General features: G+C 50.3%; 1 protein-coding gene across 1 annotated transcript in view; it reads right to left on the reverse strand.

Moving 5' to 3' along the window:
• ATP6V0C (ATPase H+ transporting V0 subunit c) overlaps positions 1–15,730 on the reverse strand; it is a 31,251-nt gene extending 15,521 nt beyond the window's left edge. The window contains exon 1 of the mRNA XM_085863117.1: positions 15,391–15,730. Within this exon, the coding sequence (XP_085719243.1) occupies positions 15,391–15,466 (76 nt within the window). The 5' untranslated portion in view covers positions 15,467–15,730. The remainder of the gene's footprint in view (positions 1–15,390) is intronic.
• Between the last annotated feature and the right edge of the window lie 485 nt (positions 15,731–16,215).

A 16,215-nucleotide genomic window follows, 5' to 3' on the forward strand; every position in this document is an offset into this window, starting at 1 on the left:
TCAGGCCCCACCCGTGGCGAATGGGCCACGCCTGAGCGAGCCGCACCCAAGAGGTATAAAAAGGGAACGGAGAGCACAGAAAGTAGTTGGTGGTTGTTTGGTTGAATCTACTCGAGCGGGTTGCGAAAGATCGGCGCCTCGTCTTCACCGGCGCGTGTTCTGGAGCGCGTGAGGATCCGCCGGAGCGCGGGAGGCTGATCGCGGCTCACCGGTGTTCTGGATTTGGCTCGCCTCTCGCTGGTGCCCGGTTCGAATCAGCTCGAAGACCACACGAGGTGGACAGGTCCGAGGCAGGTTCTAGTCTTCAGCTCACCTCTCCATCTGAGCTGGAGGCCTCAATAAAGACCGCTTTGGGTCCGATTAGTGTGTGTGTGTGTGTGTGTGTGTGTGTGTGTGTGTGTGTGTGTGTGTGTGTGTGTGTGTGTGTGTGTGTGTGTGTGTGTGTGTGTGTGTGTGTGTGTGTGTGTGTGTGTGTGTGTGTGTGTGTGTGTGGCGTCAGTCCATTAGGTAGCCATTGTTAAGTGCCTTGCTGTACATACGTGCCTCTTATTATTCGGATAACTCTGCTTCTTACGTGCTCCCCTGCCCCATTACAAATGTATCGGTTCGTTTTGTGTTTCCTTTATTGGTTTAACATGGTGCGTGTTGGAGAATTAGCCAGGCTGTTGCCGCTGTAAAGGGATATTTGGACTGACGGACCTCGGTGATCATCCGCTCGGGTCGCACATGGTTCGAGCCCGCTAGCGGCTCGTTCTGTACGGGTGCCGTCGAGGGTGTGGATACTCAGTAACTCACCACGTGGATCTCTAGGTATTTTGAAGCTTGGCAAATAACCCTGTACCACATGGCAGAATTATTGACGATTCACGGTCCGATAAGGGACCCGTATTTTTGAGTCTTCCGAAAAGGTACGATCTAAATTCCGGGTGTTTGGTGGAGCCGACTCTGCTGCTCCATCTAGCGGTCGTGCTCGTCGCAGATACCCAGCCCCGCAACAATATTACAAGCACACTCTTTACATCTTTTTGCTGGAACTCAAATCGTGATGTTCAATGCTGAGCACGGGAAGCTGCCAAAAGCAGCAGTACTCAACCTCCTGTCTATCAACCCAGATTTGTCATATTTCTTTAAACATATTCTATATAGCTGCAGTCCACAACATTGGGAAGTTGCTGAAAGAGTCCATGCAATTGGAACAGCGAAGCCTGGTGTGGGCTTGGTGATTAGGGTGGCTGGCTTAGGATGCGAGTGTCCTGAGTTTGACTCCCGTTGGCTGCTGAATTAACACCAGGTAGGGTTGACAGCCTGTCATCCTTCCAAGGTCGGCGAAATGAGTACCAGTGTACTGGTAGAGGGGCACAGCATCAGCAGCAAAGCCACGCTTCCAAGAAATGAGAGCTACCCCAGCAGGTAGCTGTCATAAGCAAGAACAGAACAGATTGGAACAGCTAATGTACAAGGATATGTGCAAAATGAATAATTTCCCTTACCATCAAATCAATGGATATCGAGCGAGAAGAAACCTTCAAGGATGCTCACAGTAAAGCACACACAGGGCACAAGGGCAGAAACCACAGAGTCGATCCAGAACAGTCACACAACCAGAGCAAGACATACACAAGAGATACAAATGATGGATAGGCAAATAAACTGTTCAAGAGGGTCCAAACTTTTCTTTGGTGAGGTAACACAAATGAATGAATGCAGGTTTTGATTGCTGGGCTGCCAAATGTTAGAGCAAATACAATGCTGAAATCAAAACAAGTCAAAAATAATGTTGCGGGCCAGGGGGGGGGGGGGGGTAGGTGAGAAGACCACCGATGGGGGGAGGGTAACTATCTCGGGTTTCCACCAGACTCCCCGGAATCGCAGGCAGTCACACACAGAAAATTCCGTGACACGGCGGGTCGCTAACCGACCATGAACGCCAATAACTCAACCACGCCACTTAGGGTCCTCAGTTTAGTTTATCAGGTTACCTAAAAAATAATCACGTGATTCAAATCCCAGGGGACACGCCCTCAGTATGCCTTGTCCGAACCACATCACTTTACCGAATCAGACGCAGCCGAGCAACACTGCCAAGGATGTACTGGCTAAAAGGAACGGATCGTTGAGAAGAAAGTCCCAGCTAGGCAAGGATGCGGACCATGCTGGATCAATGAAAGAAAAGACAAAAACGAGCTGGGAACATTTATACTAATAATTTATTAACAGGTAGGCGAGGAAAGATATGTGGCACAATTAATAGTTTTTATTGTTGTGTGTAAGATAGCAAGAAATGTGAGAGGTGTGACAATAAACAAGCAACTTACAAAAGCAGACATGGGGCAGAGTTATCCCGATATACCTTCGGCAGTCTTAACTTAAACGAGAACAGGCGCCTTGACACACCACACGCACACGAGTTAAGGAGAAGAAAAAGGAGAGGAGATGAGGCTAACGGTCTCAATACCTTGCACGATTGACCGACCACACCACCAGTACGTTTTGGGGGGATGCTCCGCTGGACGATACCTCCCCGACAGCTGGCGAGTCGTCTCCCGCTTTGTGGCACTTCGTGCAGCAAAGCGTCGATCCAGAGAATGGGGCACGACAGACAGGCGTGAAGGAGGGACTTTGGGTGGAGTCAGAAGCCAGTGGGCATAGTGGAAGACAGGATCAGGTGGGTGGGTGGATGGGCGGAGCCAGCGGCGAGTTGGTGGTGAAGGGCGGAGCCAGCGGCGAGTCGGCGAAGAGCGGAGCCAGCGGCGAGTCGGCGAAGGGCGGAGCCAGCGGCGAGTCGGCGAAGGGCGGAGCCAGCGGCGAGTCGGCGGAGCCAGCGGCGAGTCGGCGAAGGGCGGAGCCAGCGGCGAGCAAGGGCGGAGCAAGCGGCGAGCCGGCAAAGAAGGGCGGAGCAAGCGGCAAAGAAGGGCGGAGCAAGCGGCAAAGAAGGGCGGAGCAAGCGGCAAAGAAGGGCGGAGCAAGCGGCAAAGAAGGACGGAGCAAGCGGCAAAGAAGGGCGGAGCAAGCGGCAAAGAAGGGCGGAGCAAGCGGCAAAGAAGGGCGGAGCAAGCGGCAAAGAAGGGCGGAGCAAGCGGCAAAGGAGGGCGGAGCAAGCGGCAAAGAAGGGCGGAGCAAGCGGCAAAGAAGGGCGGAGCAAGCGGCAAAGAAGGGCGGAGCAAGCGGTAAAGAAGGGCGGAGCAAGCGGCAAAGAAGGGCGGAGCAAGCGGCAAAGAAGGGCGGAGCAAGCGGCAAAGAAGGGCGGAGCAAGCGGCAAAGAAGGGCGGAGCAAGCGGCAAAGAAGGGCGGAGCAAGCGGCAAGCCGGCGAAGAAGGGCGGAGCCAGCAGGCGAGTGGGTGGGATGGCAGGAACCAGCAGGAGCAAGCAGAATGGAACGATGAGCAGGAACGGAAACAAACCAGCAGACGGGAAACAGCGCAGGAAAGATGATCCAGACGGCCCCGCGACCCGTCCTTTTATAGACCCTGTGGTGCGGGGCGGCGGCGATGACCCGAAGCGGTGTCGTCACCCGAATCGGGCGCTCTGGTTGGGCCTTGGCTAGCACACGGCCCAGCCGTGATGGCCGGAAGTGGCTCCACTTTATATCCGGCAAGAAGATTCCGAGCTGCAGAATTGTCTTGCTCCGGACACCGTGGCACAAATCACCGTGCACCGAACTCCCGGCCCGTGCCCCGGCGGTCACCGCCAGTCAATGCGCTGCCTGTCCGCAAGCCATGCTGCCCGAGCCGTACAGCACGCCTCTGCCTGGCAGCAGCCTCCCCAGACGAAGAGGCGAGAAGACGTCCGCGGAGGACACCCATAGTCGCGGTGGTCAGCGAAGACCGACGGTAAGATGCTCCGGTAAACCCATGCACAGACCCGAACAAGATGTGTGCCATTCGTGCCCTGCTCTGTGTATGATAATATTTTACCCCGGGGCTGCGCGTGGGTCCGCCGCCATTGAGCATGCGGTCATTTATCAAAAGTGGTGGTGTGCACGGTGCCAGCCCTGATCTGTCAGGAATTGAGGGAAAAGATTGGATATAATTATTAGACGTTGACTTGGATGGGGAAAAAAAAATAAAAAAAAAAATAAAAAAAAAAAAAAAAAAAGAGTATAGATACAAGTATTAAATGAGGATTTGGATTGAAAAGAGGATAGATATATTCATTACATTCATAAATGGGTTTAAAAGAACACGTTTGTGCATCGTTGGCATTTGGGTCTTTTGTTCCTATTTCTTCTGCACAGTGGGTGGAAATAATCGCTGGGCTACACGTGTTCCATGCAGCATGGGCATTTGGTCTTTTGTTTCTTTTGGTCTGCTGTGAGGATGTGGCCGCGGCTTTTACAGGTGGCTATGGCTTGGATTTACCTCAGGAATAGAGAAAAAGAGTAGGACTTAAGTGAGAGATATAATCAGACCTAACTACGAGATCCACATAACACACTGTCCTGTTTAACCTATTAGACAAGAGGGAAGGGTCTATCTGTACGTATATTAATAAAATAACTGTCTGGGGACCACTGTATGATGGATGTCATTGCGTTGGGGGGATGGGGTTCCCAGAACCACAACAATAATTACATGCTGGAATGAAAATGAGGGAGGGTACTGGATATGATGAGGAGCACGTCATGACGTAGAGCAAGAGCTCATTCATTGAATTAAGTGCATGTATCACATGTCACCAAGTGGACCAGGAAGCACACAAGATCCTATTTATGATTTCCTTGCTGAGAGGATGCAAGTAGTGGGGTACCTCAGGGATCAGTACTCGGACCATTACTATTCATTATTTACATCAACAATTTGGATTGTGGGGTGAAGAGTAAGCTTTCCAAATTTGCAGACAACACAAAGCTTGGAGGGAAGGTGGATAGCAAAGGGGGTGGTGATCATATTCAGGAAAGTATTGATACTTGTATAGATTGGGCAAAAGATTGGCAGATGGAATTTAACCTGAGCAAGTATAAGGTGTTGGGGATGGGAAAGAACAATGAAAAGAGAGATTACAGGATGCAAGGGGCAATTTGGAAGCGCGTCACACAGGAGAAGGATCTGGGGGTGGTAATAGATAGGGGAGGTGAGCAGGTAGCACAGTGCCAGGCAGCTATAGGTAAAGTAAATAGGGTTTTAGGTTGTATTCGGAGGGGGATCACTTATAAATCAAAAGAGGTGGTGTTAATATTGTACAGGAATTTAGTGAGGGCCACATCTAGAATATTGTGTGCAATTTTGGTCACCACAACTCAGGAAGGACATATATTCCATAGAGAGGGTTCTGCGCAGGACTACTAGATAGATTCCAGGCCGAGCTTGACTCAGCAATGAGTGGCTGAAGGAGACGGCTTTATACAGTAGAAAGGAGGTGGTTACAAGGAGATATGATCGAGATGTTTAAGGTAATGAAAGGTATAGATAAAATAAGTGCAGATGATAAATTCAGCAGAGTTGACAGTGATAGGACTGGGGGCTAAAGCCTGAGAGAGAAGAAGAGGAGAGTTAAGATGGTAGTGAGGTTGGGGTATTTTTACTCAGAGAATAGTTAATGCATGGAATGGTCTCCCTGGAAAGATGGTGGCAGCAGAAACAGTAGATAAGTTGAAATTCGATAGGTACAGTACCTGGAGGTTATGGAGATAGAGGGGTATAGGGATATTGACAGGGTATAGGGATATTAAGTAGCTTGAGTATTGATGGGTGATTTTGTGCTGTGTACGTAATGCTGTTGGTGGGGGTCTCGTCAAGGGGTGGTGTGTGCTTGATGTTGTGTGTTATGCAAGTTATGGAGATAGACGACATGACCACTCCCCGGCAAAAAATAAATAAATAAATACTTTTTTTTTTAAAACAAACATTTTACATTTTCTTCTGTTGATGAATTAATGTGGTGTTGATGTGGCACAGGCATGATGGGCTGAATGTGCCTCCCCGTGTTCCTTGTGATAACGATCCGGAGTGTGCTGCAAGCACGAAGCTCGCCCCCGACGACAACAGAACATAGCGCAGATCTGGCGTCAGAACTGAAGGGAGCCTGGACAAGCAGACCAGCTGAGAAATGGACACCAATCAGGTGCCTTTAACTCCCCACGTGAAACAGCTTGGCGGTTCCACCTCCTTTTCCATTTTATTCTATGCATCTTCGCCATTTTCCTTTGTTCTTATATTTATGCTGTAACCTTGTGAATCCCTCTGCTCCACAGTTTGATTAGTAATAAAGCTCCGATTTCTGTGGATGTTCATGTCATCATCACAGGATCATCGGAGAATCAACAGGGTTGGGGTATCGATTTCCCAATTATGGTCGTATGAAAATATTAATCGTACCTGATAAACAAGACTTGCATTCCCACTGTTGCAATTAATATATTGTTGTGGGAATGCCTTATGGGGGGTAACTTTGCCCAGTACTATTTAACAATAGTTATTTCCCATATTGCATGCAACAGCGCAAGGTAATTTAATCGAGATAAAAGATATGCATCGTTATATGTACAGAAAGCTGGTGTCTTCCCCCTCCACCAATGTGTCAAACTCCCATCCATCAAAACCATTTTTAATGTTCTTCCCTTTGTAATCTGTCTTTTATGTCCTTCAGAGCATTCCGACAGGCCATCAGGCACCAAGCTCAGGCAGGAAAGCCACCATAGTGGTCAAGCATGCCATAATATCAGGTGAATGTTGGTGGGGCGAACCCTTCCCCGATCTGAGTATGGGTCAATGGCAGCTTAGTGAGAAGGGGTTAAGTGCGCCACGAATGAAGGTGGGGGCTGTACCTGTAAAAGGACATGATGCAAACACTGGGAAGCCAAATGCATATGGAACTTGCGGCAAAGCCTGCACGAGGGCTGAATGAACCAAGCCTTGCCTGCAGCAGCTTGTAGCCACGCCCCCAAACAGCAGGCCATGCCCACTTCTGCCCACTGCCAGACCATGTCACGACTTCAACCAAGCTGCATTCTGCTGGATGCAGTCTACGGTATCTGTCCTGTCCACTAGTCTTCTTTTCTATCCACTGACGTGTGTCCGAGGCCTCAAGATTTAAATTAAGGATCTCCGTTTGTTCATTAGCTCAAAGCACGCATTTTGTAGGGGATGAATCACCACTTTGCTTCATTCTTGTATTCCCACCCTGTGTTCTTGCAATACACCATTATAAAATCACTTGTAGTTAGGGAATTTTAGCAAATTGTATTGACTATCTGTGAAAAAATTGCTTTCCAAAAGATTTCTTCAGTAACATATTCATCTCAGTGTCTACTAACACATATCAATTAGTGCAAACCCAAATCCTTGTGGAAAAATCTGGGGAGCCAATCAAAGTTCGGGTGCTCAGATGGCCTGCGCGAAAAAAAATTTAAAAAAATAAAATATAAAAAAAAACAAATCAGAAAATTAACTTTTGCCAATATTGCCTAGTGGGATGTCAAACGAGGGGTTTTTGGGGGTGCTGAATTGATTCCAACCATTATTTTGAGAAAAAAAACTCCTTGATCATATAAAATGTATTTTATTGACATTTTTAACAGAACTGTGCTCAATGGAAATGTTGCTTCGTCAGCTTTTACAACCTTATTCATCAAACTCCCCAGTATCTTCCTCACTCCTCTTGTCATCCAGCTGGTTTATGTTCAGGCAAGAGTTACCATGACAGATGCCGCAAGCAGAAATACATTTTGACTCCTTGCTTTTTACAGCAGCACCTGAGTGAGCTGCAGTCCCCAGCACAGTTGCAGCTGGCAAACGTCAGGAGGTCGTCTGGTGCAATGGGGTCTGGAGAAGGGACTGGTGCATATCCTTGCTCAGTGAGTTGCCATCCATAGTCCCGAGCATCCAACGATGGACTTTGCAGCATCAGCCAGTCTCGAGTCTGGAGGTAGGCTCGGAGAGAGTGCTGTGCTGCAGCTCCTGTTGTCGGGGAAATTTTTCAGGTTTTATGCTCCCAGTAGCAGCTCGCTTGCTGAAGACGTCGAATCTCAAGTCTTCCAAGTCTTTGGAGGATTTCCCATGGAACATGAGCATGAAAAGATCACAGCCTGCTTTAATGATATCACCTTTCTCAGCTCGGATGTCCATAAACACGTCCATTGCCCTCTCTGCTTCATCAGTCTTGCAGAGCTTGCTTACCAAAGTTGGTTTGCTAAACCCAAAAATTGCAGACACTATCGCAGCCAGAGAAGCTGTGCAAGAAGATGAGATACCTCCAGTATATCTCTGGGAGGGCATCCCAAATCTTTCCGACATCATAAGATGTTTCTTTGGCTGTCGTGAGGAAGATCGGATGGTCTGCAACATGATGAATCAGCATAACCAGGACGTCTGTGTCCTCAGCCCTCACCTCGACAGGGGACTCTCTTGCCTCATCTTGAGCTGCGCGGACGATGGAGGTGTCGGCATCATTGGAGCATTGCTGTACACAGATTCCATTCCTACGAAATGTCTCAGCAAGGAGCAGAACGAGCTTTGTTGTTCTTTGTTCAAGGGCTTTGTTGTTCTTGTTATCGAGGAACTTTTCACTTGCAATGATGATTTTGAGATCCAGATGAATCTGAATGTCACAGCATGCATTCTTTGTTCGTCTCAAGTGGTCATGGTCCTTGGTGGAGCTGCAATATCCGTCAAAGACCACCGTTATCCGGAGGCAATGGCTCCCCATGGACTTCACAAACCAGAGGTAGCTATCGGCAACATCCTTCCAAGTAAGGTTAGCCTCCCACTTGACATTGTGCAGGAGCCACCCACCATCAACCACAAGGCTTGTGCAGGGGGGTTGTTCGACAGGTGCCAAAAATGCCTTCAGGGACCTTGCTAAGGCAACCTTGTCTGGCTTTCGCAACTTTTGTTTTTGTCAAACGGAGACATCGGTTTTGGCGTCAACTCAAAGCACAGAGCGTCTTTAGTCTTGACTTCACGCTCACTGATGACAATGAGGCGGTTGAATAGCTTCAGCGAGTCATTTTTTTGTAAACAGACAGGACATGAAATTTTGACACAAAACAGACAGAACACACATACAGTGATGCGTTTTAACATTAATAGGTCCACTGTACGTTGAATTTATTCAACTTCAATTGAGTCAGGTACACAATAATTTTATAGCTAAAAGCTCTTAGCTAACGTCAGCTCACACAGAGAATTCTACTGAGCATGAGCACAAGTATAACCAACAATATAGCAGTGGTTTCAACAATGTTGTATGCTGGTTTCAGCACAATTTGAACAATCTGAATCAATTGAGCTAAATTACCGCAAAACACAGTCAGATATCTAAAAATGTATCATATCAATATTTTACGGCCAGGGATTCATTTTTCCTCAAATCTAATGGTTGGAATCAATTCAGCACCCCAAAAAACCCCAAGTTAGACATCCCACAAGTCAATATTTGCAAAAGTTAATTTTTCCAATTTTTTCGCAGAGGCCCTCTGAGCACCCGAACTTTGATTGGCTCCCCAGAATTTTCCACAAGGATTTGGGTTTGCACTAATTGATAGGTGTTAGGAGACACCTCGATGAATACATGAGTGAAGAAATTTTTTGGTAAGCAATTTTTTCACAGATGGTCAATACAATTTGTGAAAATTCCCTAACCAACAGCCACGCCACCACCACACAACGCCAACAACTCAACAACCATGCCACCTCCACCACAACACCAACAACTTAACTACCACGCCATCCCCACCACAGCGCCATCAACATCGCGACACCATCACGCCCGCCTGAGCGACAGCGGCAAAATGCCGTGATGCGAACTCGCAGCGCGACAGGAAGAACCACATTCCAGCCTCCGTGTGCAATCAGCTGTGAAGACGGCTGTGAAAAAAGCCAGCCAATCAGAGCTGAAAAGGGCGGAGCCAGCCTGGGGTGAAGGTTCAAAGGTGAAAGGGGGGAGCGCCGATTTCGGGTGGTGAAACCTCCAGCTATAAAAAGCCGCGATGGCAACGCGCGAAGAGAGCAGTTGGTGGTGAAGCTGGCGAGCGGAGGAGGTTGGTCGTCGTTGTTCACGGGTCGTTCACCGGTGGAGCTTGGAGTCGTCGGAGCTAGCGGCAGCATCAGAGCGTGGGGGTCCGGGCAGACGGCCCCGATATGGTCGGGCGACGCTGAGGAGTGAACGGGTCGAAAAGAGCATCAACTCTGAAGGAGCAAGAGACCCGTTCGCTCCTCCGAAGCGTCGCCGGCCAGGCTCGCCAGAAAGGGGCCGCGACGAAACCGGGCCACCGAGGCCGTTCAAGCAGCTGTTGAAGCTGCTCGTCAAGCCGCCCAAGCGACTGACGCGTTCACGACCAAGACGCCAAAGGTCACCGAGCGAAGACCACCAAGTCGCCTCCAAGGAGCGGCCAGGTAACCAGCCCAGCCTCTCGGAGCCTTCCGGTCATCCTGACTCTGAGAACATTAAAGGCTCAAAACCCAGTTTCCTTTCCTTGGTTTTGGATAAAAGTCTGTGGCGCCTTGTCTTCCTAAATAGAACTGAATAAGTGCATGATTGTGCACATGATTGAATAGGCATCAGCTGTAGGCTTTTGCTCGTGTCTCGTCCCCATCCCCCCATTCATTGACTGCATGCCTACTGAAATTAAATACCCCATTGTTTGAATGTTCACCTGCTCTTTGCGTCATTTTCTGCCATTGACCGCCACGGTGCACTCGGGATGTTAACTGGCAATTAAGGCCGACAAACGTGATAATCTGGTCAGACAGGATTTGGCGAATTAAAACCGCTCGGCTTCGCACACGGAATGAGTACGCTTAAGCGACTCGTTTTTGTACAGGTCCCATCGAGGAATAAACTCTCGGTATTTCTGTCTGCGCGAATAGTTAGGTATATCGACAATTCGTCGATTGACCCTGTAGCGTGTGGACAGAATAATTCACTAGTTTATGATGCGTTAAGGCATCCGTGGCTGGATTTCGGGTTTGGTCTGGAGAGTCACGACTGGATTGTCGCCTTCGGTGGGCGCGCGACCGCGATTGGACTAAAATGGTCGTCCGCACACCGAAAAAAACCACAAATATAAATATATATATATATATATATATATATATATATATATATATATACAAATATATATATATATATAGATATATATATATATATATATATATATATATATATATATATATATATATATATTGTTACGAATCTACCGCCCGCCCAGCGTGCGAACGACCGCTTTTCACTAAAAGCAGCCACACGCCCACCGGACGAGCAATTCAGTCGCGACTTTCTGGAATGTCAACGCCAGAAACCAGTCACGGGAGGGTTCTTAACCCCACCACGGCCGAGTCCGTATTCGACCCGCGCGCGACAGGGTCAATTGCCGAATATCGATATACCTAAGTATTCGCGTGGGTAACCTCCCGAGGGACCGTACCTCGGCAAAGGCCTGTTTGGACACGAAACGCTGAAGCTGTTCGTTCCGTTCTGGGATAACCGAGCGGGTTATTATCGCCAGACCTCGCCGGATCCGATTCTTTTATCGGTATTCAAAAACCAACTAGTATTCCGAAAAACAACATGGCACTTCAATGGGGGAAAATGACACAACGAACGGGATACATTTAAACAAGCACATTCATTTTACACACATGCACATATACAGCCATGCAGGTATGCAAAAACACGCATGCAGTCATGCAACCAAACAAGCAATGCGCGGGATGGGCACAAAACACGAGCAAGGACCAAGAGTTACCACCGTCTATTAGTTATTATCAATGTACACTTAAGTTTCTACTTCGCAGGACACGGTGCCACAACATTCATTCAAAGAAACGCAAAGAAAAGACCCCCCTCATAGACATGGGAGTCAGACTGGGACCGTGGGCCATTATAATGTGGGGCTTTGGTGACCGAAAGGGCACCACGAGACCGTTGCCGGTTACCTGCACCCTGGTGGTGCCTTGATGGGCGAGTCGCGACGTTCCGTCCCCACGGCAGCTTGCGTAGCCACGGTTGAGCTCAGGCCTTCCATGTGGCAGGCGAGCTCTCTCCAGCTAGGTTCACGCGACACAGCAGGGTGGCGCCTTCAGCCCGCGTCTCCTTCGCGACGCCCAGACCTCTACCGACTGACTGTTCCAAGCTCCCGACTCCGACACGAGCCCAGACCTCCACACAGCTCCTTGGCTTCTCCAGACTCTCCGAACCCCGACAGAGACTCTGTTCTCTCCACACAGCTCCTCTCTTACGACACACGCACCTTTCGCTGCATTTAGCGCTCGCTTTTATTCCCCCTCCTTCCTCGCCCTGCCCTCCTTCCAGCTCCTGCGGGAAACTTCCAGAAGGGGGGCGTTGCCCTCATGGGTCGGGGTTTTTCGTAGCAATCATCCTGGAAGCACTTCTCTATTCTCCCTCCACTCGCCCCTCCCCCGTCCCAAAGCGCGGGAAAGTAAGAGGAAAAATCCGTGCGTTATCGGAACGCCTTCTTCTTTCTCCATGGCAGAGACGGTTTTTGATGCGGAGAGGGTTGTAGCGTGGGTGTGGAGAAGGTGATTGGTGGTGTGGTTGTTGTAATGGTGGCGTGGTTGGCGTTGGGTGGTGGTTGTGAGGGTGGTGTGGTTGGGTGTTTGTAAAAAAGGTGGTTGGTGGTTTGGTTGGTCCAACATAACGATAGCAAAGCATAACGGTAAACTCAAAGATCAATGCCCTGATAACACGAGTAATTCCCTTAAGACCACGGTGGGGAAATCTGAACACACACTTAGCGATACAACTGAACTAAGGACCTTTATGGTGTTCTGCGAATTTCCACGGCTGTAACAATATTATATATATATATATATATATATATATATATATATATATATATATATATATATACATATATATATACACACACATATAATAGTCCAGAGATGATGATTGTATATTTCAGACATAAAGTCACCTGTCAGCAGGTGACGTCATTGGAACGATGACGGCAAACGTCGCCCAATGTCGAATCAAGAATTAGTGATATGTGGACCCCGAACAATAAAACCATCATCACACTTGAACCCATTGAGATCCCATTTTAATTTATGCTGAGGTGTTGGAGTATATGTAGGGGTATTCTCACACGAAAAAAATAGGGATCGGTTTGGCTGGGGGGCGGGGGCCCAAGGTCAAAGGATTCCCCAAACTATAACTTTTTGAATTACTGTTTGAGTGATTTTACTTTACGCGATTCGAAAGATCTCGCTTTTTCCGAGCATTTTGATATCAAGATCATCAAAATCTGTGATATGGCCACTGGAAGATTGTAGGTCAACTGGGGGCGCCCAAATTTGGGGGTGCCCTACAATGGGCCCAGATGGGCCCCCAGGTCTGAAAATTGACACATAATGTTTTACAGTGGATGCAAACACTTGCACAAAAAAATAAAGAGAGTGAAATCTGAGACGGTGTCAAAATTTCGCTGAAAAATGTGTACACTTGACATGGAACGCCCCTATTTGCGTAATGTGTGCATTCCAGGATAAATTTGATGTTAGTGTGATACCCAGTATGTTTATTGTATCACATGGTGTGATGCAATCAGTTTGGAAGCATTTTAAAAAAACCAAAAAAACATTTAACTTGATTACATTTGCCCCACTTGGGAGATCTTGTCCAAATCCGAATTTAAAGACGTGGCTGTGATGAAAAGCGATGTAGATCGAGTGAGGGAAGATTAGTGGGATGGGGGAGTGGGATGGGGGAGTGGGATGGGGGAGGGGTGGGGGGATGGAGGAGGGGTGGGGGGATGGAGGAGGGGTGGGGGGATGGAGGAGGGGTGGGGGGATGGAGGAGGGGTGGGGGGATGGAGGAGGGGTGGGGGGATGGTGGAGGGGTGGGGGGATGGTGGAGGGGTGGGGGGATGGTGGAGGGGTGGGGGATGGTGGAGGGGTGGGGGGATGGTGGAGGGGTGGGGGGATGGTGGAGGGGTGGGGGGATGGAGGGGTGGGGGGATGGAGGGGTGGGGGGTGGAGGGGTGGGGGATGGAGGAGTGGGGGGATGGAGGAGTGGGGGTGGTGGAGGGGGAGTGGGGGTGGTGGGATGGGGGAGTGGGGGGTGGTGGGATGGGGGAGTGGGGGGTGGTGGGATGGGGGAGTGGGGGTGGTGGGATGGGGAGTGGGGGGTGGTGGGATGGGGGAGTGGGGGTGGTGGGATGGGGGAGTGGGGGGTGGTGGGATGGGGGAGTGGGGGTGGTGGGATGGGGGAGTGGGGGTGGTGGGATGGGGGAGTGGGGGGTGGTGGGATGGGGAGTGGGGGTGGTGGGATGGGGAGTGGGGGGTGGTGGGATGGGGGAGTGGGGGTGGTGGGATGGGGAGTGGGGGGTGGTGGGATGGGGGAGTGGGGGGTGGTGGGATGGGGGAGTGGGGGGTGGTGGGATGGGGGAGTGGGGGTGGTGGGATGGGGGAGTGGGGGTGGTGGGATGGGGGAGTGGGGGTGGTGGGATGGGGAGTGGGGGGTGGTGGGATGGGGGAGTGGGGGGTGGTGGGATGGGGGAGTGGGGGGTGGTGGGATGGGGGAGTGGGGGGTGGTGGGATGGGGGAGTGGGGGTGGTGGGATGGGGGAGTGGGGGGTGGTGGGATGGGGGAGTGGGGGTGGTGGGATGGGGGAGTGGGGGTGGTGGGATGGGGGAGTGGGGGTGGTGGGATGGGGGAGTGGGGGGTGGTGGGATGGGGAGTGGGGGGTGGTGGGATGGGGGAGTGGGGGGTGGTGGGATGGGGGAGTGGGGGTGGTGGGATGGGGGAGTGGGGGTGGTGGGATGGGGGGTGGGGGTGGTGGGATGGGGGGTGGGGGTGGTGGGATGGGGGAGTGGGGGTGGTGGGATGGGGGAGTGGGGGGTGGTGGGATGGGGGAGTGGGGGTGGTGGGATGGGGAAGTGGGGGTGGTGGGATGGGGGAGTGGGGGTGGTGGGATGGGGGAGTGGGGGTGGTGGGATGGGGGAGTGGGGGTGGTGGGATGTGGGAGTGGGGGGTGGTGGGGGTGGTGGGATGGGGGGATTGTGGTGAGGTGAGGAGGTAGGATAGGTGGGGTGGGATCAATGAGGGATCCGGATCTGACACACATTGGAGATAATCAAAGGCGAATTCTCAAAAGACTCTTAACCCGTGACGGAGAAGGGGGGGGGGGGAGGAGGGAGGGTGGTATCGTCGTTATACAGGAGATGGAGTACGAAGTGTTCTCAACCCTTGTGCAAAACCTCGACATATATTTAATCCCAAGCCGACACGTCAGACATCCAGGACAGATAACCCAGCGTCCCCGAGACTGCGCCAATTACACATCACAATGCAACAAGGTCAGCGCGCATCGTAAACGACGATGGGGATAGAGGGGTGTCGCTTGTACGAACGATCGACGCAAGGCCCCAATTTTGACCCAGGGCTGCTGAGCACCATGATTAACCAGACTTTCACCCGTACGGAACCTTACCGCTGAACACCATCGCGGATGAAGCGCCCATGACGCCGAAGAAAGACGCATATTCTGGAGACGCGGAGGTGGACATATTGGTTGAGATGAGGGATCAACGGACGAACTCCGGACCGGAAATAGCCCTGGTGATGCTGTGTCACGAGCCGCTGCTGCCACCACCCACAAAGATAATGGCCGCCTCGGACACGCCCCTCAGCGAGGCTAATCCTCGATATCCACGCTAATAAAAGCCCACACTCCGCACCAACTGCGACGACAGCCGACGTTCGACCGCAGGCTCCACGACGTATTTAAAATTCTTGTCGCCGCTTACTCGACTCCGCAACTGTGAATCAATGCTAACCCGGATGCAAATGGTGTTATGCGGCTTGCGTGATTACGTCAGCGCGTTTTACGTATTGACATGGCACGCGTGATGATGCACACTGCGCCACGACAAATCTCATCCATTATAATGATTCAATCATTGCAATTCAGTCTTCCATATACAGATTCGAGGTATGTCGGTGTGTAAACGAATCTTCCAAATGGCCTCTGATCAATGTTGCATTTTATTAACACTAGTACGTGCCTGAACGGGCGTGGCCGTGCGTGCAAAATAAAATAAAATAATAATAATAATGATAAATAAATAATAAAAAGAATTGTGACGTCAATCGTGACGTCATAGCACCGTGTCCTGTCATTGGTTTGATAAATAAATGGCCATAACTTGGGAACCACTTGTCCGATTAAAATCAAACCTTGAAAAGGCACATCCACAGGGCCCCAGCAATATACCTGGCAAGTTTCGATTATATCGGACCAGTGGTTGTCGAGAAA

This window comes from Eptatretus burgeri, chromosome 17 (assembly GCF_056783735.1).
Source record: "Eptatretus burgeri isolate ZD-2024b chromosome 17, Ebu_testis_v1, whole genome shotgun sequence".
Lineage (NCBI taxonomy): Eukaryota > Metazoa > Chordata > Myxini > Myxiniformes > Myxinidae > Eptatretus > Eptatretus burgeri.